Source organism: Spinacia oleracea, chromosome 4 (assembly GCF_020520425.1).
Source record: "Spinacia oleracea cultivar Varoflay chromosome 4, BTI_SOV_V1, whole genome shotgun sequence".
Taxonomy (NCBI): Eukaryota; Viridiplantae; Streptophyta; class Magnoliopsida; order Caryophyllales; family Amaranthaceae; genus Spinacia; species Spinacia oleracea.
In genome coordinates this window covers 21,623,915-21,647,726 of record NC_079490.1, presented here as the reverse complement: position 1 = coordinate 21,647,726, position 23,812 = coordinate 21,623,915, and the positions used below count along the sequence as shown (strand labels likewise).

The following is a 23,812-nucleotide window of genomic DNA, read 5'->3' as shown; positions in this document are numbered from 1 at the left end:
TCATCACACCCTTGGTTGGTGATACTTTCAAGAACACTTTATCACCTACTGCAAATTCATCATCTCTTCTTTTCAAATCAGCATAACTCTTTTGCCTATCCTGGGCAGCTTGAATTCTAGCCTGAATTATTTTCACATTCTTGACAGTTTCTTCAATGAATTCCGTTCCCAAGACTATATTTTCACTGAAATCATTCCAGCAGGTGGGACTTCTACATTTTCTCCCATATAGTGCCTCAAAAGGTGCCATCTTAATGCTTGCGTGGTAGCTATTGTTGTATGAAAATTCGATCAAGTCTAGATGGTCTTCCCAACTACCCTTAAAGTCAATTGCACAAGCCCTCAACATATCTTCCATAGTTTGGTTAGTTCTCTCAGTCTGACCATCGGTTGCAGGGTGGAAAGCAGTGCTCATTTTCAAAGTTGTCCCAAGGTTCAACTGGACTTTTTGCCAAAATTTCGAGAGGAATCTTGAGTCACGGTCTGAGATAATATCGGTTGGGACCCCATGCAACCTCACTACATGCTTAATGTATGTCCTTGCAAGCTGTTTCTTTTTCCAAGTCTCTTTAATCGGAATAAACACGGCTGATTTTGTTAGACGATCCACAATCACCCAAATGGTATCATTTCCGTTCTTTGATCTAGGCAAGGCAGTAACAAAATCCATAGAAATGGAATCCCACTTCCATCCAGGCACTTCTAAAGGTTGAACTTTCCCCATGGGTCTTTTGTGGTCTATTTTGACTTTCTGACAGGTTAGGCATCTAGACACAAACTCAGCAACTTCCCGTTTCATATTAGGCCACCAATAGATTTGTTTCAGGTCTTTGTACAACTTGTCACCCCCAGGGTGCACAGAATATGGAGTATTATGCCCCTCGTCCATAAGACGTCTCTTGAGTTCTTCACACTTTTGTGGTACGCACCATCTCCCTTTGAACCTCAAACTACCATCTTCATGAATCTTGAAATCCACTTCTTTCCCTTGACCCATCTTTTCTTTGATTCTCTCTAGGCACTCATCCCCAGCTTGACTTTCTCTAATCTCCTCGAATATAGGCAACCCCAATGATAATGCGCTCAGTTTTGCTTTGGTTTCCCCAGGGTTTACTATTTCCAGGCTAAGTCTCTGCATGTCTCGACACAACTCTTCAGGCACTACCAAGACATTCATACTATGGCTAGATTTTCTACTCAATGCATCGGCGACTACGTTTGCTTTCCCCTCATGGTACTGGATGTTCAAATCATAGTCCTTGATCAACTCTAACCATCTTCTTTGTCTCATGTTGAGATCTTTCTGGGTGAAAATGTATTTTAGGCTTTTGTGGTCTGTGAAGATCTTACATGTTGCCCCATAGAGGTAATGTCTCCAAATTTTCAAAGCGAAAACAATCGCAGCTAGCTCTAGATCGTGGGTAGGGTAATTAGCCTCATATGGTTTTAATTGACGCGACGCATACGCAATCACCTTCCCATTTTGCTGTAATACACACCCCAACCCGTTCTTCGACGCATCACTATATACCTCAAACCCTTCATTCCCATCAGGCAAGGTTAAAACAGGTGCTGAGGTTAAACGTTCTTTGAGAATTTGGAAGGCTTCCTCACATTTTTCGCTCCACTCAAATTTTGATTCTTTCTTCATCAAGTTGGTCATGGGTCTTGCTATCTTTGAGAAATCTCTCACAAATCTTCTATAATACCCAGCTAGACCTAAGAAACTCCGAATATCAGACACATTCTTCGGGGTAGGCCACTCACTCACGGCTTGAATCTTGGCAGGATCCACAGAGACTCCTTCCTTTGACACATAATGTCCCAAAAATGCTACCTTTTCCAGGCGGAATTCACACTTAGAGAACTTTGCATACAACTGGTTCTTCCTAAGCGTCTCCAAGATAACCCTCAAATGATCATCGTGTTCCTTTTCATTCCTCGAATAGATCAGAATATCATCAATGAATACCACCACAAACTTATCTAGGAACTCATGGAAAATCCTATTCATCAGATCCATAAATATGGCGGGTGCATTGGTTAACCCAAAAGGCATTACTGTAAACTCATAATGGCCATAACGAGTCCTAAATGCAGTCTTAGGAATGTCTTTTTCAGCTACCCTCAATTGGTGATATCCCGAACGCAAATCAATCTTTGAGAATACACTTGCCCCGCTCAACTGGTCAAACAGGTCATCTATCCTAGGCAAAGGATATTTGTTTTTGATTGTTACGTTGTTCAACTCCCTATAATCAATACATAGCCGCATACTCCCATCTTTCTTTTTGACGAACAATACTGGAGCTCCCCACGGTGATGCACTAGGCCTAATGTACCCCTTGTCGAACAAGTCCTGCAATTGTGTCTTTAACTCACTCATTTCTGGGGGTGCCATCCTATAAGGTGCTTTGGATATAGGTGCGGTTCCGGGATTTAACTCTATGGTAAATTCAAGGGTTCTAGCCGGTGGCATACCCGGAATCTCATCCGGAAATACATCTACAAATTCTCTTACGATTGGGACATCCTCTATCTTTACCCCGACTTTCTTACTTACATCTTGGACGCTACAGAAAAATAGTTCACACCCTTTATTTACCAGTTTCCTCACTTGTAATGCGGAGATCACCCCAAAGTTCCCAGACTTCCCAAAACGTCTATATGATATTGATTTCCCAGTAGGGTTCTTTAGGCTTACTTTCTGAATCTCGCAATCTATCCTGGCCTTGTATAAGCTTAGCCAATCCATCCCCAGAATCACATCTAGGTCCCCCAAACTAAATTCTATCAAATTAGATGGAAAAGTGCAATCTTTTATCTTCAAAGGCAAGTTCTTAAATAATTTCGTACACCTTATTGTTGCACCATTAGGCATACTAACAGGTAAATCAATTGCCTCAAAATCTACTAACTTCAAATTTTTAACAATAGAGGTCGAAATAAAAGAATATGTTGCCCCTGAATCAAACAATGTTTTAACAGGCAAGGAGTTGATAGAGAAAGTACCCGAAACTACGTCTGCAGAACGTTCAGCTTCATTTCTACTCATTACGAACAGCTTTCCGGGAGCCTTGTTGTTATTGTTGTTTCCATTGGCAGGTTTGTTTTGGTTTCCCTGGTTGTTTGGTGCCCCAGCAGGCTTCGAACTTTGGTTCCCCGAATGGTTAAACCCTGGTTTCCCTGGGTTACTACTCCCAACACTATTTTGCTCTCTCTTCTGTTTTGTGAAGCATTCAAACTCCCTATGTCCCTTCTTATGACAATAGTTGCAAATTACCAATTCCCCCTTACAATCCTTCCCAGGGTGGTTGTTGTTGCACCTCTTGCAGTGGTACACCCTGACAGTTTGGTTTCTGTTGTTATAGTTATTTCCCTGGTTGTTTCTTCCCTGGAAATTACCATTACCATTACCATTACCACTACCATTACCATTCCCATTTCCATTTCTATTCCTTTTGAAGTTCCCCTGACTTCCCCCAGCATTAAACTCTTTCCTTTTATCCCCAACAACAATATTCTTTTTGTCTCTCCTGGTCTGAAGGCCATAGATATGAGAAGCTCTCCCATAAACAATGTCTAAGGACGTAAAGGTTTCCCCGCCTAATCCCAGTTGGATCTCATCGGTTAACCCTTGCTCAAACCTCTGAGCTTTTAGTTCCTCAGTAGCTACCACCTCAGGTGCAAACCTCGACAAGGCTATAAACTTACTGTAGTATTCAGCAATGGTCATATTCCCCATCCTAAGGTTGATAAATTCCTGGGCTTTCTGCTTCCTCATAAAAGGAGGATAAAACTTCCCCCTCAAAGCAACAATAAAAGAATCCCAATTGAATCCCTCAGCAGCGCTTAGTCTAGTCCCATTTTCCCTCCACCAAAGGTCGGCCTCATCTTTCAGGTAGAGGACAGCTTGGCCTACTTTCATATGCTCAGGACAGTTTACCGCCCCAAATAGTTTCTCAAATTCCCTGATCCAGTTTTCAAGGAAGGTGGGGTCTGCCTGCCCCTTAAAGTATGGTGGCTTAACTTTCGCAAGCCTTTCAAACATGTCCCCTGCAGAATCGGGACGCTCAGTTCTTTCCTGGGTTAGTTTTTCCGCCAAGAGGCGAATAGCAGCAGCTAGGTCACTATTATTGGCCATCCTAGAGCGCGACCTGAAATTTATATGCTCTAATTCAGGTTCAAAACTTTACTTACATTATCCTCTAGCAATGCAATATCACATTAACATTCAAAATGCACACGAAATGAACAATCATGCAAAACATTCAACTGAGAGACAAGGAATGACTTCAATCATCACGAATAATAAGTTAGAATAAAAAAGAAAACATTCCCCTTGCGTGCCCGTAAAACTCTGATCTTTTAGATAGTCAATCATCTAGCTTTTATTACTCAGAAGAATGTCAATAACAATCCTAAATATTAACACACACCTGTTCTCAAAATAAAGTAAAAAGGTTCTACGATATAAACATAAACTATGGTTGGGCGGATTGACCAACATTTTTCTCACACACAACTAAATATGTAAGCAAAGCTAAAGGGAAACATCATCAGACTTGTCCTTTGACTCGCTATAACCTTCTAGGGTGAATAGCTCATATTTAAGTTCATCATCGTCATCCATATCAAAATAATAAGCTTCTTTTCTTGGCCTAGAGGATCTTCGTAGACCTTGAAATTGATGATTAGCTTCCTCTGGCTCAGGCTCAGGTTCAGGTTCATGTTCGGGCTCAAACTCAAACTCAGGTTCAACCTCTAATCCATGTTCGAACTCAAACTCAAATTCTTGTTCGAACTCAAACCCAAATTCATGCTCAAACTCAGGCTCCGAATCGCTTTCAGGTCTCAAAACAGCTTGATAAATATCGACCCTAGTTTGCCCTCTAGCACGATCAAATTCACGAAGGGCTTCATCATCACTATCAGGTTCTCCTGCTCTTAAAACTCGACGCAGAACAAGTTCACGGCTGGTGTAACTGTTAATGTCAGACTCGTAATCCATCTCATTTTCATCATCGCTTAGAATAATAGGGTTAGAGTTGCTCCCTATTCTATTTCCTTGTATGCCAGACATGATTAGTGATCTATAACAATTAAACATAGTTTCTATGTTAGTAATTAGTACTCTCACTTACCGTATGATCCCACAATACACAATAAGTAAGAATATATATCAATCGCAATGCATAGGAAAGACACAACAGTTAGCAGGTAGAGAAATTACAATCATGTTGACATAATGCATGCACAATGCTTCTATTCTATATGCCCTTTCCTATACTACCCAACTCTCAAAATAATCATAGTATATGAAACATTGAAGCATAAAAGGATAAACAAGAATGATTTATACGAATTAGATTGATTAAAAGAATAATTATTAAACGATAAATAATTAATTTTTTTTTTTTTTTTTTTTTTTTTTTTTTTTTTTTTTTCACGGTACTGTAGCAGCAGCAGCAGTAAAATTTTTTTTTTTTTTTTTTTTTTTTTTTTTTTTTTTTTTTTTTTTTTTTTTTTTGAAATATTAATTTAAATTTCAAAAGAATCGAAATACATTTATTCGCATAAAAACGTATTTCAAAGCACGATTCAAGAGTCAATATTAAAATAAATTCAAACATTTCTAGCTAATAACTTTAAATTTATTCACTAATGTGAAATTACTTTTACATAACTAATTAGTTGGTTAGGCGCCTAAGATATAAAAGGTAGACACGAAATGTCAGTGAAACCTTTAGCTCAAAAATACCACTTTGTAACACCCCGACAATTCCCATTTTCTAAAATAACCCCTTTTTAAATATAACTGTAGGGAATTATCAAAGTATTATCGCCCGTGTGAAAACGTTACGGCTTATTCAGAATTTTGCAGCGGAAAACATAAACTAACTTTTAGGTTCATAAATAAGCTATTACATATTAGGTCCAAACCAATTAACTGAATTAAGGAAATACGAATAGTACGACAAATTTCAAATCCAAGTTAACAAATTAAATCACTTAATTAACCGAATAGAACTACAAGCTCTCTAATCCCGATCCCAATGATGCATCATCTTCAAACCTGTAGATGGGCAACGCTTATTGATCCTTAGAGACTGCTCACCAGAGATGGGTCATCACAGGATCAATAAGGCATAGCCATGATCAACACACACAAACAAAGCACGTAATCAGCAAAGCTGAGTACTACATACTAAAACAACAACAATCCTAGCATGATACTATCAAACCAACAACCCTAACATGATACTACTAAGTATAAGTAAGGACAGACAAAACATAATAAATTGACGATTATACTTGACTAGACTAAGCTAGGCTTAATAACCATAACATTATTTTAGTTGAAATAGACAATGGACCGAGTTGACCATCCAGAAGTCTTCACTAAGGAAGACGAGGTACGGGCGCGACTCCGTGACCTCAGTGACCTGCGATATCGAGGAACGTTTAAATAAAAATAGGACACGGTGATCAATCCGGTCCCAGAAAAGGCCATGGGCTACCACCATGAACCCCAACTCCTGTTTGTCCGTCACTTCAGACGTGCACAGTCTAAAGCTATTGCTATTCAGTTTCACTTTACATGATTTACAAATTGGGATTCCGTTATGACTCGACCATTACATAAGCCAGACAATTCACATTTGTTCACAACTGTTTTTATCTTGGAATTAAGTAAGTGATCATAAAAGCATCAATCCAGACTCATTCCAACTTAACCCAACCTTTCCTTTAACCATGAGCAACCCTGTATATGGGCATAAAGTTTCAACCTACTAAACAAGGTCCTCCGCCCTTATAAAGTAGTGAAAAGATAGAAAGGGAACAACAACCAATTGATCCAACCCAATCATATAGAATAATCTAGTGTTCCCAACCAACATGTTTGTATCAAACATCCATACTAACATGTTACAGTTCTTATAGTGCAAAATAAGTTCAATAAGTTTGTCCAACAGTATTAAACATGCACATTCAATATAACCCAGTTCGTCCATAATATCAACACCACCAAGTTCCACAATAATATTAACATAACCAAGTTCAACAACAAGATTCAACATGGTTTCAACAATTAGCACACATTCCAGGCACACAGGTATGTACGTACCTTGTGTAAACAAACTGATAGGCCACCTTAACACTTTCAAAAGTCGCCTAAAGAGAATTCTCCGCCTAAAACAACCAACGAGTAATACCAATCAATTTCTAATCATTGGTAACCATAATAAAGCATTCTAAATGCATCCTAAACATATTTAGAACTTTTCTCCAATAACAAAACTTGAATATTTGATTTCCTAGCATAACAATTATTGAATTAAAGATTGAAATTCGTTGAAAACTCTTTGCAAATATCATACTTAAATTTTCAGCAATATAAATTCGTTTACAAACTTCCCAAAACCAACTTATCATGCTTAGAACATAAAAATAATAGTTTCAATAATTCATACTCATTCTACCATGATTTAAAACCATTAAAACATTAAAATTCATGCCTTAAATAATTCAAATTCTTGTTTCAATCGAATTATGTAATCTGAAATTTGATAATTTAATTATGCAAACAAGTAAGTCTTAAATTCGTAATTAAATCATAAAATCATAAACTTAACTCAAGAAAAATATAAATTGAATTAATAAAACGTAATTAAATAATTAAATTAGCTTAGGGTTTAAAAGGAATTAACCAAAAGAAGAGGAAGAGTGGGCGGCCGGCGGTCCGGGGACGGCGGCGCGGCAGCGGCTGGGTTGATGGTTGTCGTCGACGCGGCTGGGTCGTGCGATGGCTGTGCAACAGCAGGAACACAATTGAGGAGAGCAAGAAATACAGAGAAAAAGAACGAACGAAGGAAGGACAAGAGAGGCGGTTACCGGGAAATATAATGCGATAGACCGGCGGCGCGAGTAGGTGGCGGCTAGGAACAGGCGACAGGGCTGGTTGTTGCGTGCACTGGTGGTGCTTCGCAAGAAAAACAAAGAGTTAGTGAGTGAGGAGAGAAAGACGACGAAAGAGAGAAAGAAACACGAGGGGGAGAGAAAGAGAGTTACCGGCGGTGATGGTTGTCCGGTGGCTGGGCAGAAGCGGCGGACGAAGGGAGGAGAGAAAACTGCAGGGAGGATGCTGTACGTGGAGTTGAAGGAGGGAGAGGAGGCTTGATTTTTCTTTTTACGTGAATTTGTTTTGGGTGAGGGTTTGAGTTCTTTTGGGTTTTAATGGTTGGGCTTTTCAAGTGGGCTAGGAGTAGAATTAAGAATTTAGGATTTGCTTTCTAGTTCCAATAGAACGTGATTCCAAAATCCTAATTCGTTTTAACGTAAAAGTCAAAATCAATTTGATTTCATAAATCATTTAAAATATTCAAAATGTAATAACATAATTATATTTTAATTACATATTCATTTCTAAAATTCGTAAATTACATTTAAATATATTAAATATACGTTAAAATATATAAATAGAATATAATAAAATTACGGGGGATTACATGATTGGCCTAAAATGAACATATTCTGTGTAGGGAGTTGACTTGGAAGTGAGAGATACTTTTCCTAGAGCTACTAGGAGAGTTTGCTGCCAACACTTGTACATGAATTGCAAAAACAATGGATTTAGTGGATCTGCTTTCTTCAAACTGTTTTGGATAGCTGCAAATGCACACAATGAGTATGTGTATGGTAAAGCATTAGAGAATATCACTGCTCATGATCCAAATGTTGCTGCATACTTGGACACATGCCAGGAGCAGTGGTCCAGGCATATGTTTGACCCTGCTGTTTGTTGTGATCACAACACAACAAACTTTGTGGAGTCATTCAATGCATGCACAAAACCATACAGAGACATGCCTGTATTCTCATTGTTGGAAGGTATAGCTCACCACTTCATGTTCTGTTCCTTTATTTTGTGATGTTTGTGATGTTTTGTGTATAATGTTGTATGTTGTTGTGTTGTTGTACAGCAATCAGAAAGTGGTGTATGGAGAGGGTTGGGGCAAGATTTGACATGGCAATTGATATGGAGGATGGTCAGTTGACTGAGTATGCCAAGAAAGAGGTGGATGAAAGAACAGGAGAGTCTAGGTTCTGCTATGCTACAGCCTGTGGTGGGGGGGAATTTGAGGTCAGAGATGCACATGTGAACTTCCCCATCAGGTTATCAACTAGAAGCTGTGGGTGTGGAAAGTGGCAAATTTCTGGAATCCCCTGCAAGCATGCACTCAGGGTGATTTATGACCAAAGGCTGAACCCCATTGATTTTGTCTCCCCATTCTTCAAGTCTGCTGCATACAAGCTTACATATGCAGACCACATTCACCCCATGTCAGACCCAACACAGTGGCCTAACTTTTCTCTCCCTACCATTCAGCCTCCAGTCATCAAAAGACAAGCTGGCAGACCTGCTAAGAAGAGAAAGAGAGGACCAAATGAACCCAGGAAGGGGAAGAGGAACAGCAATGTGAAATGTGGAAAGTGCAGGGAGTTTGGTCATAACTCAAGGACATGTAAGAATGGAGGACCAAGCACTGGACCAAGCACTTCAGCAGCAGCAGGAGCAAGTACATCACAAGGGGGTCCAAGGGGGAGGAAAAGAGCAAACACAACAACTTAACCATGCACAAAGTTAAAAGTTAGTCAGTTTTTGGTGAATTGTAGGTGCACAAAGTTAAAATAGCTTAGGCAATTTACAGTTAGTATCACTTTTTGGAAAGAACACAATTGCTTAGACAAGATGTTTTTGTGCTGTTTCAGTGGCATTTGTCCACTTAGAAATCAGTTTTTGTAAAGCTCATATGCTTAAACAAGTGATGTTATTGCTTGAAATTTGTTACAACTCTACTTCATTGCTATCCAAATTAGAAATGCAAACATTATTACACCAATTTTTATTGCAAACTTGAATTGTTGTTTCTGTTGTTTCAGTTTCTTCTTCAATAGCTTCAACTCTTCATGCATTCCCCTGCTTCCTTCTTGCATTCCCCTGTTTTCATCAGCTCTGTTTCCCTTGCTTTGAGCTTCATCAAATGTCTGCTCAACAAAACCTTTGCACCACTTGAAATTATCACAAGGATCACACTTGTAGTAAAGCTTTTGCGGATTTTTAGCCGTTTCCGAGCTCCCAATTGCAAATCTTCTCCCACAATTGCAGTTTTTATTTGGAACTCTTAGGTATGACAAATTTGGGATGGAAGAGGATCCGGTTTTTGAATTAGAACTCATGGCTATTTAGGAAATAGAGGGCTAAACATGGAGCAAGTCAAGTGAACAACAACCTTACTTATAGGCAGCATGAACATAACGGCTATATTGAATTAAAACTAGCCGTTGGATTCAAATTATGAAGTTTGGGTATTTGGTGCAAAGAACTTTACAAATAGGTGTATACTATGCAAAACCTTTATATTTAGGTGCATTTTATGAATTTTAAACATGACTTAACGGAGGACTAACGGAAAGTCATAATAGGAGTATTTGGTGAACAGTTTTGAGTAAATAGGGGTATTTTATGAATTTTGAAACGCGCAGGTGTATTTGGTGCATTATTGCAAACCTCAGGGGCATTTCATGAAAAAACCGTTTATTTTAACATCGTATGTACAATACATCATTTAACGTTAAATAGTACATGGGCGCATGCATGTACCTAATTGTCTAACCCTCTTTTAATATTTCTTTCTTTCTTCTTCTTGATCTCTATCATTTTCAATTTGGCTTACTATGTTGGTTGACATGGAGAGTATAATTAACTTGCCAACATCATTATTTTCAATAGTCAATACCCACATGCATGAGCATGCATATATTAGAATGTTTTGGGATCAATTAGCTTAGGTCTCGCCTAATCATCTTAATGTTAAAGACAAACGATCTGTGTACAATAAATTACGTGTAAGTTTGAATTTCCGTCTCTTCACTCAATACTTTGCAAAACGTACATTCAAAGATGCGCATCCACTCAATTGATATTTAGATTAATGAGATCGTGGTCTAGTGATCGATTCAGGTATGTTGCTTGACATCGAGAGTATAATTAATTAGGTTGCCAACATCATTCTACTCAATAGTCAATACCCACATGCATGCGATTGGAAAAGGTCTCGCCTAGTCGCCTTAATGTCCCGTCTCCCCCCTCAATACTTTGAGAAACATTCAAAGGCAGCCACGAATTTGATATTTAGTGATAAAACTTTGGACCACCGTGGTTGGGTCGATGAGCAAGTTGCTTGGCCCTTGAACTCTCGAAGCCTCCTATGTAGACCAAGCTTAAATTAGGTTATTGATGGATTAATTAATTAATTAATTAACTAATTCATAAGTCAAGTTTTCAATTAAAGTTGTTTGGAGTGTCAAATATCATCGCCCCTTTCTATGTGCTACATTATGGTTTTATCCTCCGCCTTAGATTTTATTGAAGTTTTTTTTTAAGTTTTATATAGCCTCTATTATACTACCTCCGTTTCAAAAATATCTTTACAGTTACTATTTGCACGGATTCCAATGCAATATTTAACTACTAATATATCCAATTTCATATGTGAAAAAATTATAAAAATTTGATATTCTGAAAATACATCTCGACACCAATCTAACAAGATCTTACATGTAATGTTTTGATGTATATAATGGTGAAAATTTACGGTCAAAGTTTTTATACTTTGGACACATTTTCCAAAGCGTAAAGAACTTTCTGAAACGGAGGAAGTACTATTATACGAAGTATAAGTTTAAGGTGAGTGTGATTTTAAATCAATTAATCAATAATGGACAAAATATACATATTTCCCCCTTAAAGAAACAATTTGTCTTTTTCACTATTTATAAATAAAGTACTACTCCATATATTTCATACTCGTTCTATTTAAAAAAAACAAATCTAATCTAATATACATATATAAAGGAGGCACTTTTGCTGAGATATTAGAGCGCCACGTAGGATTAGTAATGCTCTCGGCCAATGAAAAAGAAGATTTCTTATTTATTTTTGAATTAAAAAATTCAAGTGCCACGTATATAATTAAGTAGATGCCCCGTGGATATATATCTAAGTTTTAATTTTTTTTTTTTAAAAAAAACGTTAAACGTATTTGATAAACGTACATAAACGTTTGATGGGAAGAGTCCAAAAAACAAAAAGTTCTAATATACATATATAAAGGAGGCACTTTTGCTGAGATATTAGAGCGCCACGTAGGATTAGTAATGCTCTCGGCCAATGAAAAAGAAGATTTCTTATTTATTTTTGAATTAAAAAATTCAAGTGCCACGTATATAATTAAGTAGATGCCATGTGGATATATATCTAAGTTTTAATTTTTTTTTTTTTTAAAAAAACGTTAAACGTATTTGATAAACGTACATAAACGTTTGATGGGAAGAGTCCAAAAAACAAAAAGTCCTAATATTCCTACTCAATCTAAGTTTTGATTATAAAAAAAAAACAAAAAAAAAAAAAAAAAAACTTAGTATTAGATAAACGTAGATAAACGTTTGATGGGAAGAGTCCAAAACACAAAAAGTCCTAATAATCCTACTCAATATATATGTAAGTTTTAATAATTAAAAAAAAAAAAAAAAAACCTTAGATATAACCTAAACGTTTAAGATAAACGTAGATAAACGTATACTAATACACTACAATTCTTTAAGATATAAATTGGAAGTTCTAATCATATTCAAATTTATAATTGATGAAATCCTATAAATTGGTCGTATTGTTCAATTCATAACTCATACACAATCACATCTTTCACTTTTAAGTTTGGTTATGAATGACTACTTCTTTGATCCATGATTTAAATTCCAGTAGGAACGACTGGAAAATTAAAGTTCGTGTTTCGCGCTTGATTGATGTGGTGAACTTCCGCAAACAAAATAGTTTAATTAGTTTGGACATGGTCCTCATCGACGAAGAGGTATATAATTCTTCTAATATTTACTTTATGATTTTACAACACACTTTTTAAATTAACTGTTATAATTTAACTGCAGGGTGATTATGTGCATGCCTCTATTAAATCCAATTTTGTCCAGCACTTCCGTCCAAAATTAACTGAGGGACAAATCTATACAATCAGATATTTTTCGGTCCAACCTAATAAGGAACAATACCGTATTGTTGGCGACAACAAGATAATGATACAATTTTTTCAAAATACCGTTGTTAGGGCCGTTGGGAATATAGATAAGATTCCAATGCATCGATTTGATTGTGTACAATTACAGTACACTTGAATAAGTTTGTTAAAAACTACTCACTTCCTGGTATGTATGATTTTGTTATTTATTCCGTACTAAAGTTTATTTGAGTTATTGTGAAACAATTTTGCCAAATACTTTGTCTTTTTTTCCTTTGTTGTTTTTTTTCTCTTTTTAGATGTCGTTGGTATGGTTGTGAATGAAGTTGGAGATTCTATCAAAATAGAAGACCAATGGTACATATTTTTTCCTTCTTCTGTAGAGTTAATTAAATATATTATTTATGATGTTATTATTTATTTAGTTTTCTTATCTAAATTATTGCAGGGGACAACATTGACATTGAGATTGAGAGGTCTAGCTGAAACTGATGGGAAATCGAAGGTGAGATTTGATCTGGTTGTGATTGGGGAAGATGATTGAAGAGATAGAGACGACTGCATTTTGATTGTGGAGAAATAGATCGGAAGTTGCTGAAGTCTTTATCACACTAAAAAAAATAACAAGTACTTTAGTTTAGTCTAGACTTTTGCTCAATTATTTAGTTGTCGTAATAGGTTCACTTTTGCTCAGTTATTATGCACCATTTCATTTAACCCATTAATCCAATTATGGAGAAATTTATTTTAACTTAATCTATTGCCACTAAACCAAACATAGGAAATAAATTAAGTTAAAATGAATTTAGATCTACTTAATGCATGTGTGTCATTTTTATCTTCCAAATGAACTTAATTATTATTATTGTCTTCCAAAAAAAAAATACCATCCATTCACCGTAACAAAACCTAATAACATAAATACAAAACCGTTACTAAAAAAAACAAATAAAACGAAATCCGTGCATCGCACGGGCTTCAAAACTAGTGTTATTATATTTAAAAAGACAAATATATGTTAGATTGGTTTCAAAATATATATTTTCAAAGTACACAATTATTTATAACTTGAAATTGTTCATCGATAAATATGACAGCCAAATTATTGATAAATGTGCATACTTCGTCATTCTCTTTTTGTTATTCCATTTGGGATGATGAGCTTAATATTCTCATGAAGTCGCGTTTAATTCTCCCTAGCCTTTTCTCCATTTCCTCATATTCAAACTTAGTGTGATTCATGAGTAAATGACAACACGGTATTCTTAAATTTTTTCAAAAGGTCTTGCGCGCACAAGGTGTACAATAAATTTATTGTACACCAAAATAACTTTAACCCATTTTTTTATAACTTTAATCTAGTTTTGATTAACTTTTATATTAGTAAAAAAAAAGTTGATAGATAAACATTTTAATGGGTTAAATGATTAATGTTATACATTATTAGTAATTTTGAAGAAATAAGTTTTACTAAAATGAAAAAATTTATCACTAAAAAATAGATAACTTTTACATATATAAGCTTAACTTTTAAGCATTTTGAGTTAACTTTTACTCTGGTGTACAATATTTATTGTACACCCATTGTAAATAAGAATTTGTGAAATTTTTTACGGTAACCTTTTCAGGTACGTTTACTTTTTCCCTAGTAGTACTAGAAGATAATTATATAGTTGAACCATAAATCCTGAATAATTTGGCCACGCCAGCTTTCTTTTACATTATCTACTTTAACTCACGTTTTATTAAATTATTATAAATATCAAATATCAAACCCAAAAAAAGCCGTCTTTCAACATATTCAAAAATGCAACTCGATCATTAAAACGTACCTAACTCAATAGACTTATTCTCTCTTGTTCATTGCTATATATATGGACCGTCATCTCCTTCATTTTTCATCAACTTATTATTATCATACTTTACTTGATTTCGAAAATTATAACTACGACGACAATAATGAAGGGAACAGTTGTGTTAAGGAAGAAGAACAATGTATTCGGTTCCAAACACGTCGGTTCATCGATCCTAGATGGTTTACATGATTTCTTAGGGAAGAAGATTTCTTTTCAGCTTGTTAGTGCTGAAAATGCTGCTCCAGGTTTGTTTTTTTTACCCTAGCTAGCTCCTGCTTTGCTCGATCGATCATATAACGTTCAAAGTGGATAAATCTCCTCCTTCTTGATGGACGCGGTCCAAATTGAGTATTTAATAAAAGATAATACAATTATATTACGGATGGAGTAATTTCTTGAACTATTTAAAGCAATTCTTTTATGGGAAATGGTTGTAGTTTGCGTTGCATAACTTGCATGCATATAACGTCGCTTACTAGTACTCTAGCTACTTCGTTTGATTTGGTATATTGTTGTTACTCTAGTATTGGTAAATCATAAATATGGCTTTTTAGATAATACTTCATATAATAAAAGTATTCTAAAATAAGGTAATGATATATTCATCTCGCTAAGGATTGTACCGTAAATAAGCATCATAACTTAATACATTTTATTTTGAATTAATTTAGGAATGAAGGTCAAAATAATCACTCGGTGCAATTAGAGCTAGATGGCCATGCAACATGGTGGGTTGTGGGTGGGTTTGGTAGGTCGAGAGTCGGGGATAATTGACACACGATCCATCTCAATCAAACTAGGGTGGATCGAGGCGTGGGTTGTGTAAAATGGACACAATACATGATGGGTCGTTGGTGGGGGTGGGTTGTGCAGGTCGAGTGGGTCCGATAGGTTTGGTAGGTTACGACATATATGATTCTGATGGGTCAGGTGAGTTTGGTGGGTTTACATGAGTTTTAGGAATTGATGTAGGTCAGGTAGGTTTGGACAATTAATTAAGCGTTAAAAAGTTACAGATTTTATATGAACTTAAATTAATTTATTTTTATGTTATTCACATACTCACATAAATGTGGTCAATGTATATTTACCCAATAAAATTAGAACTTATTAGCATTAATTTTTAACATGCAAACTTGTATAAATTAGGATGAGTTTGGTGGGTTGGGTTCCTATGTTAAGTGAGTTGGGTTCGTGTGTTGGTTTGGATGGGTAGGGTGTTCCATGATGGGTTGTGTCGGGTTCGATGGGGTGGGTCGAAATGGGTTGTGTTGAAAAAATTCGACCCACAGCACATCAAAAAAATGTCTGAATTGGGCGGGTTATGTCATGGTTCATAAGTGGGTCCGGGCCACATAACCCACTATGGATTGTGTCATGGTGGGCAGGGTCAAACCCGGCCTATTGGCCATCTCTAGGTGTAATTAAGGTTTAGTACACGTATTTTATTCCTCATTTGCATAAAAAAAAGGTTTAGTAAAAGAGGTTTAGTATAAGTCGATGTTTTAATTTTTAGCTTCTTATATATAACCACGAAGCTACATATATCATTTTTCATTTTAAAATACTTGTAGGCCCTATTTGGTTCATTATTAGTAAAGGAAAAGAAGAGAAAAGAAAGGAAGGGAAAAGAAAGTAAAAAAAAGGAAGAGAAAAAGATTTTATTTTCCTGTTTTTGGTTTAAGGGAAAGAAAGGAAAGGAAGAGAAAGGAAATATAAATGACAGCTTTTAATTTTCTCTTTCCTTCCAAATTCCTCCAATTTTGAGTGGAAAGGAAAGTGAAAATTTTATAAAGGAGCTTTTCTTCCAATTCCCTTCATTTCCTTTCACTTCCCATATAATTATTTGTACCAAATACAGGAAAACCTTATTTTACCTTTCCTTTCTTTTCCTTCCAATTCCTCCCATCCAAATAAAGCCGTAAGAATAATTCAAAGTAGACATTGGTTTCACCCAACATAATAAAATGGGATTTATTTAAGTATATTTTCACTTTTTAGTTATTTGATTAATTATTGTTTTTTTTTGAAGGAAAGATATTTGATTAATCATTGAGAATTGGTGTAAAGTAGGAAAATTTGCATACAATGTTCAACGGGTCATGGACTCATAATTAGTGTTTGTAGGGGTGTTTAGAATATACTTCTTCCGTTTCGTAATAGATGCATCATTTCTTTTTTCACGTATCCCAACATGTTTCTTTGAACATTAATATTTTTAATTGCGTGTAAGTAAAAATTATAAAAAATTGATATTTGGAATCCTCACATTGATACAAATTTAACCAAATCTCACTTAACTATGTTTGTTTTTACATAATGTGAAAGAATAATTGTCAAAGTTAATTAATAAATAGTGTTCAAAAGATAAACGATGCATCTATTGCGGAACGGATGTAGAACGGGCATGAATTTGGTCTTGATAGTTGATCCTAACCATAATGGACTTGACCCGATGGACTAGTCCAAGGGATCCAATTCGATTTTTGAATGAGAGTATGAAACTGTCTACCCAAAAAAAAATGGAAATTAAATGACCATCACAATGATTTTGGTCTAGTCCATATCCTTGGTCTACCAAAATAATAATTTAATATTTCGTTTCAATTGATGTTGGTCTAATCCGGTATGATTTTGGAATGTGTATACATAGTACTATCTTAGGTGTATATGCCTTTAAAAATAAACGAATAAAAAAATATTCTTTTTTTTATGGGAAAAAAAATACTTTTTTATACGAACAAAATATAAACTTGAATTGACTACTATGAGGTTTAATCCCACTAACAACGAATTAAGGACAAGAAATCCCTCGCTCTTTTGGTCTTCCAACACTTTTAAAGGGTCTATCCTAATAATTTGGGATGAGTTAACCTATATAAAGATTCAACCTTTGACCAACAATTTTGTTACCTATAAAAAAAATACCGTTGGGTCATATTATGGCTAAAATGGCACTAGTCTGGGCCAGTTCGAGGCATAACACAACCCAACACGAAAGAATACAATATGCATGAAGTCGTGGGTTGGGCTCAAACCACAATTTTTAGAAAAAACACGATAAGACAAGACATGGAAAAAAAACGTTAAAACTAAGTAAAATTAGATTATGCACAAAGACACAACACGAGAGTACGGGGTTTGGGCCGTGCGGCCGTGCCTAAGCCACGAGGCCCACCATAAGTGCATTTGGCATGGCCCGGATGCATTCAAGCGCATGACACAAGCCCAACCCTAAAGATGGTTGTGGGTCGGGCCGGCCGGGTACGAAAGTCGTGGGCCATGGCCGGACCTGAGCCGCATATTTTTGAAAAAACACGACAAGGTTAGGCACGACAAAGCACGGTAAATTTAGTAAAATTATGTTTAGGCACGACGGCCCGACCCCCCCCCCCAACAACCCTATGTGCTTTGGCCGAGCCCGTTCCGACAGCCCCTGTGTGCCTGGGCCAGGGACGGGCCCTATTATGAACTTTTCAGCCCAACCGGCCCGGCATGATGGAGAGTGGCCTGGAATGGGCCCGCCCGTTTAGGCCCACTGCCATCTTTACCCAGCCACGGCCATAATTTGATTAAGGGCAGACAATGCATCATCAAACTCACAGTACTAAAAGCAAAAAAAATTGATTCCCCTTTTCATTTCTCCCAAAAAAAAAAAAAAATGGCAAAATTCATGATATACTCAGTAAAAAATTCACCTGCCATTGTCATCATCAGGTATTTTTCTTTCAATATAATCCTTAAATTCATAATTCTAAAAATTGAATTTATGTCGAAATTTTCTTTTCTGCCAAATTTATTGATTGCAAATGCAACTTTAGTTTGATTATGTTCGTGAGGAGCAGAAAGATAAAATTCGCTGTTTGCAAGAAGAAATTATTGATAAAGTCGCTAAATTTGAAGTATACTAGAGAGTAGAGTAGCTAGTTGAATATAGATGATACCAGTAGTGTAAACAGTAAACTAGTAAAAATTTCCGAATGTTTTAATTTTTTGGATATATTAAGCATAGTTTTATAATATCAAATTATGATCTGTAAAACAGGAAAGTGGCTTCAAACCTGTGATCTATGAGGGGAGGTTCTCCGTCTTTGGTGAATGTGAATAATGCATATATGTAACGCTGACATTTCGTCAAAACCCTTGTTATTAAGCATATGACATAATTTTAGTAAAGTACTCTCCTTCGGATTTTGGTATTGTTGTTTGCTTTCTTCATACAGTAGTTCAGTGTACATTTTTTATCATCAATATCTTTAGTTGTGCATAAATAAAAATTATGGAAAAAATTTGAAACTACACATCAAGAGAATTCTAACAAAATTCGAAATGAATATGTGTTTTCTTATACGTCCATTGAATAATCATGATCAAAGTTTTGGCTCTTTGGTCGAAACATTACAGATAGGGAATCAAATAGGAATCATGGGGGTAACTTTATGAAGTATTATAGTTTTGTCAATGTTATACCAAGTATTGTTAAGTAATGTTTCGCAGACGGTTCAAATGGTTCATGTTAGCCGACCCCAATCATTTTGAGACTAAGGGCTGGTTGTTGTTGTTGTATGGTATATTCACTCAACATAAGTAGTGAATTAGTGATATACTTCGTATCTAGAAATTATAGGACAGGCTGTACTGCGTTTATGGTGTATTTGTAAGTGTAGCGATTAATTCCGGACAAAGGAATAGAAACAAAAGTGATGTGCTTGGACCATTTACGAAGTTTTCTTGAGATCTGTATAACTACGCATGGTAAAGTAACTTTAGATTACTGGGTTGAAGCAAGTATAGGTGATATGATCATCACATTCCATGAATTTTGTTTTTCTCAGAACAATCTTTCGAAAAATCTGTACTAAATCAGTAAATCACCCCCTTTTACATTTGATGATTTGATGCATTAAAACTCGGATCAAACTCAGCTCATGCTAAAAAGCTTAGCTTCAGAACTACCTGTAGGCAGTAGACTGTAGTTATAATGTTCTCAAAAGTTGTACTCCGTATTTGGTCTGTCCCTTAATAAACTTACCCCAGCATATTTAACTGGAAACTTTTATATCTCGCAGCCAACAACTTGAAAGGGAAACTTGGAAAACCTTCCTATTTGGATGACTGGCACACAACAGCAGCTGGCTTGGCAATTGAGGATGCTAAATTTGACGTGACATTTAAGTGGGACGAGAAACTCGGTGTTCCTGGTGCACTGATTGTAAAAAACGAGCACCACAGCGAATTTTTCCTCAAATCTGTGACTATACAAGATGTTCCTAATCATGGAGAAGTTCACTTTATTTGCAACTCTTGGGTTTATCCAACTGATCTTTACAAGAAGGATCGCATATTCTTCACCAATAAGGTTGCTTACAACATTACTCTTAGTTATCATTGTTTGCATATTTTACAAAGTGTGACAAACTTTTTTGTCTTTATTAAAGGTTTTGATATTGGTGATATAATTGTTGTTAATCAACCTTTGGATGTTTGTTATATCAGACATACCTCCCTCATCAAACGCCTGCATTACTAAACAAATACCGAGAAGAAGAGCTAGAGATTTTGAGAGGAAAAGGAAAAGAAGATGTTATGCTGAAGGAGCATGACCGTGTTTATGACTACGCATATTACAATGATCTAGGAAATTCAGAAAGAGGTCCGGAATATGCCCGGCCTGTTTTTGGAGGATCTGCTGAATATCCTTATCCTCGTAGAGGTCGAACAACCCGTCCTCCTTTGAAGACAGGTTACCTTACTTTCATCTTCCCTTGGCCCCGGCCTTGTTTTTCTCTTTTCACTATTGAGGACTTGAAAAGATATGAAGTAGTTTTATGTTTTAACAGTATCATCTTTCTGCAGATCCTTTCACTGAAAGCAGGCTGCCGATAACCAAAGGTCTAGGGATCTATGTTCCAAGAGACGAACAATTCGGGCTCCTCAAGATGGCTGATTTTCTGGGTGATTCAGTGAAGTCTCTATCACAGACCGGTGTTGGTTTGGTTGGGGCGGTGGTTGACAAGACACCAAAGGAGTTTGACAGTTTCCAAGACGTGATGAAAATGTTTGAAGGAGGAATCAGGCTGCCACAGAGTCAAATTATAAATCAATTAAGGGAAAGCATCCCCTCGGAATTTCTGAAAACTGTTTTTCGAAGTGATGGTGCACCAATTCTGAAATTTCCAATGCCTGATTTAATTAAAGGTAAAACACTTGCTTATATTTGATCCCCTGTGTTTGCCATCTGTACAAGTACATTAGTTATATCTGTTTTATCTGATGTCCTGAAACTTGCTGATACAGAGGATAAGTCAGCTTGGAGGACTGATGTAGAATTTGCAAGGGAGATGGTGGCTGGAATACATCCTCTTGCCATTCGTCGCTTGGAGGTAATATATAGCCTTTTTGTTTCAACATCATATAGACTTGAAAAACAAAAGTGTCTTAAATCTTTAGTCATTTGAGAGCAATTGAAAGTATAAAGCTATGTGTTTCCCGATATTCTACTTTGATTGAGATCGAGTTAATTAAATGTCTAAAAATGCAGTTGTTTTATTGTGGATATAAATTAATTGGTGCTTGTCTAGCTAGCTTGATGGCAACAAATATGATCTCTTTCGATACTGGAGGATATTTTTTTGTGTTCGCTTTTGAAAATCGTGCCTAAAATGGTATGCGCTTGGATAACAATGACGGTATAGTTTGGGTTGGATAGTTAGGAATTACAACCAAGATGACTGTCATATGAATTGAAGTTATGCACAGCAGAATAGACGACACATCCGTTGTTTTAAAGAGTTTATCTATGAAATGCAGGAATTTCCCCCAGTTAGCACTCTTGATCCTGAAGCATATGGAAACCAAAGAAGCTCAATCACCGAGGACCATATTAGAGAAAAACTAGATGCGCTTACTGTAGACGAGGTAGCTTTCTTGACACCAAGTTCCCATCATATTATTGCATCAGAGCAATATCTTCATCATTGTACTATTAACTTTGTATAACTTCTGTTTTAATTACCCCCTGAAACAGGCAATCAAGAGTAATAGGCTATTCATACTAGACCACCATGATACAATGATGCCATTTATAAGGAAAATCAACACAAACACTCCTTCAAAGGTTTATGCCACCAGGACAATCCTCTTTTTAAAAAATGATGGTACATTGACGCCATTGGCGATTGAGTTAAGCCTACCACATCCAGACGGAGATGAATTTGGTGCTATTAGCGAAGTATACAGACCAGCTGAAGACGGTGTTGAAAGCTCTCTTTGGCAGTTGGCTAAAGCTTATGTGGCTGTTTCTGACTCGGGTTACCATCAGCTGATCAGCCACTGGTACTACATTATCCTATTAGAGCTTTGTTTAGCTTATAGTCTAGCTGATAGTTATATTTCAAGCTCTGACTTGTGGTGGGCTTTTTAAAATTTCTTTTTTACAGGTTACACACACATGCAGTCATGGAACCATTCGTAATAGCAACCCATAGACAGATGAGTGTGCTTCACCCAGTTTACAAACTTCTGCATCCTCACTATCGTGATACAATGAACATAAATTCCATAGCACGGCAGACTGCTCTTAATCCTAAGGGGTTGTTTGAAGAAGCTGTCTTTCCCAGAACGTATGCTGTGGAGTGGACATCCAAACTGTACAAAAACTGGGTTTTCACGGAGCATGCTCTTCCAAGTGACCTTATCAAGAGGTACATTTACCTGTTTCACTGCTAATTATGTAATACAACTGCCTTACAAAGTGTCTGTTAATCTGAAACACGTGAAATCAATATTTTTGTTTAAACTTTACTCAGAGGAATGGCGGTGAAGGACTCGGAAAGCCCTCATGGATATAAGCTACTGATAGAGGACTACCCATATGCTGTTGATGGGCTAGAAATTTGGTCTGCGATTGAGACTTGGGTCAGAGAATATTGCTCATTTTACTATAAATCTGATGAAATGGTTGCTAGTGACCCTGAATTACAATCATGGTGGAAGGAACTCAGAGAAGTTGGCCATGGTGACAAGAAGGACGAGAAGTGGTGGCCAAGCATGCAGACTTTTGAGGAACTAACAGAAACATGCACAACTATTATATGGGTGGCTTCTGCACTACATGCAGCACTCAATTTCGGACAGTACCCTTATGCGGGCTACGTACCCAACAGGCCAACAATAAGCCGTCGGTTTATGCCAAAGCCGAATTCTCCAGAGTATGAAGAGCTTAAGACTAATCCAGACCTTTTATTCTTGAAGACAATAACAAGCCAGGTTCAATCACTGATTGGTGTGGCTCTAATTGAACTTCTATCTAGGCATTCTTCTGATGAAGTTTATCTTGGAAAACGAGACGACATCCCTGAATGGACTTCAGACCCTATACCATTAGAAGCATTCAAGAAATTTGGACAGAAGTTAGAGGAGATTGAAGATAAGATTGTTGAAAGGAACAATGATGGAAGCTTGAAGAATCGGGTTGGTCCGGCTAATCTTCCCTACACTCTACTTTACCCTTCAAGTGGGGTGGGAATAACTGGTAGAGGAATACCTAACAGCATTTCAACCTGAAACTCTCTTCTGCCTCGAGTATCTTGCTCGAAGCAATGGGATTGAACTCAGGTTGTTTCGAGTGTGGAAGCACCTTGCCCTGTCAAGCAGAGCAACCGTTAGCTAACCTCGGGGTTATATACATGCATAGTTGCATACATACCAATTTGTGATATTTGTAAATTGTCCAACAGATATTTATAATTGTAGATGAAATTGTGGGCCGGCCTGTAATAAATTCTCGTGAGGCCTTTGCATTCTTTAATCAGTTCATTGAATTTGTATGTTTATACTTTAGTACATGTTTTATGCTGT

At 36.5% G+C, this 23,812-nt stretch overlaps 2 protein-coding genes and 1 long non-coding RNA gene across 3 annotated transcripts; 2 read left to right on the top strand and 1 right to left on the bottom strand.

Moving 5' to 3' along the window:
- Nucleotides 1-5,497: 5,497 nt before the first annotated feature.
- On the bottom strand, nt 5,498-8,336 carry LOC130459457 (uncharacterized). The gene is made up of 5 exons (XR_008918852.1): nt 8,074-8,336; nt 7,897-7,984; nt 7,713-7,811; nt 7,130-7,194; nt 5,498-6,110 (listed from the first exon to the last, which is right to left on the bottom strand). It is a non-coding gene; the product is annotated as an uncharacterized lncRNA (long non-coding RNA).
- Nucleotides 8,337-8,612: 276 nt separating this feature from the next.
- Nucleotides 8,613-9,634, top strand: LOC130471385 (uncharacterized). Its single transcript, XM_056841461.1, has 2 exons — nt 8,613-8,892; nt 8,985-9,634. Exons 1-2 carry the CDS (start codon nt 8,613-8,615, stop codon nt 9,632-9,634), a joined length of 930 nt encoding a protein of 309 aa, XP_056697439.1.
- Nucleotides 9,635-14,993: 5,359 nt separating this feature from the next.
- On the top strand, nt 14,994-23,762 carry LOC110791738 (probable linoleate 9S-lipoxygenase 5). Its single transcript, XM_021996498.2, has 9 exons — nt 14,994-15,198; nt 20,023-20,312; nt 20,450-20,696; nt 20,810-21,151; nt 21,251-21,336; nt 21,764-21,871; nt 21,981-22,288; nt 22,393-22,656; nt 22,762-23,762. Exons 1-9 carry the CDS (start codon nt 15,057-15,059, stop codon nt 23,516-23,518), a joined length of 2,544 nt encoding a protein of 847 aa, XP_021852190.1. The 5' UTR covers nt 14,994-15,056; the 3' UTR covers nt 23,519-23,762.
- Nucleotides 23,763-23,812: the final 50 nt, after the last annotated feature.

Bases quoted from the DNA above. Each gene is read 5' to 3' on its own strand.
- LOC130471385 (XM_056841461.1), top strand. From the start codon at position 8,613: ATGAATTGCAAAAACAATGGATTTAGTGGATCTGCTTTCTTCAAACTG. The intron at 8,893-8,984 runs GTATAGCTCACC...GTTGTTGTACAG, and splicing joins TGTATTCTCATTGTTGGAAG to CAATCAGAAAGTGGTGTATG.
- LOC110791738 (XM_021996498.2), top strand. From the start codon at position 15,057: ATGAAGGGAACAGTTGTGTTAAGGAAGAAGAACAATGTATTCGGTTCC. The intron at 20,313-20,449 runs GTTGCTTACAAC...TTGTTATATCAG, and splicing joins GCATATTCTTCACCAATAAG to ACATACCTCCCTCATCAAAC. The intron at 21,337-21,763 runs GTAATATATAGC...TATGAAATGCAG, and splicing joins TTGCCATTCGTCGCTTGGAG to GAATTTCCCCCAGTTAGCAC.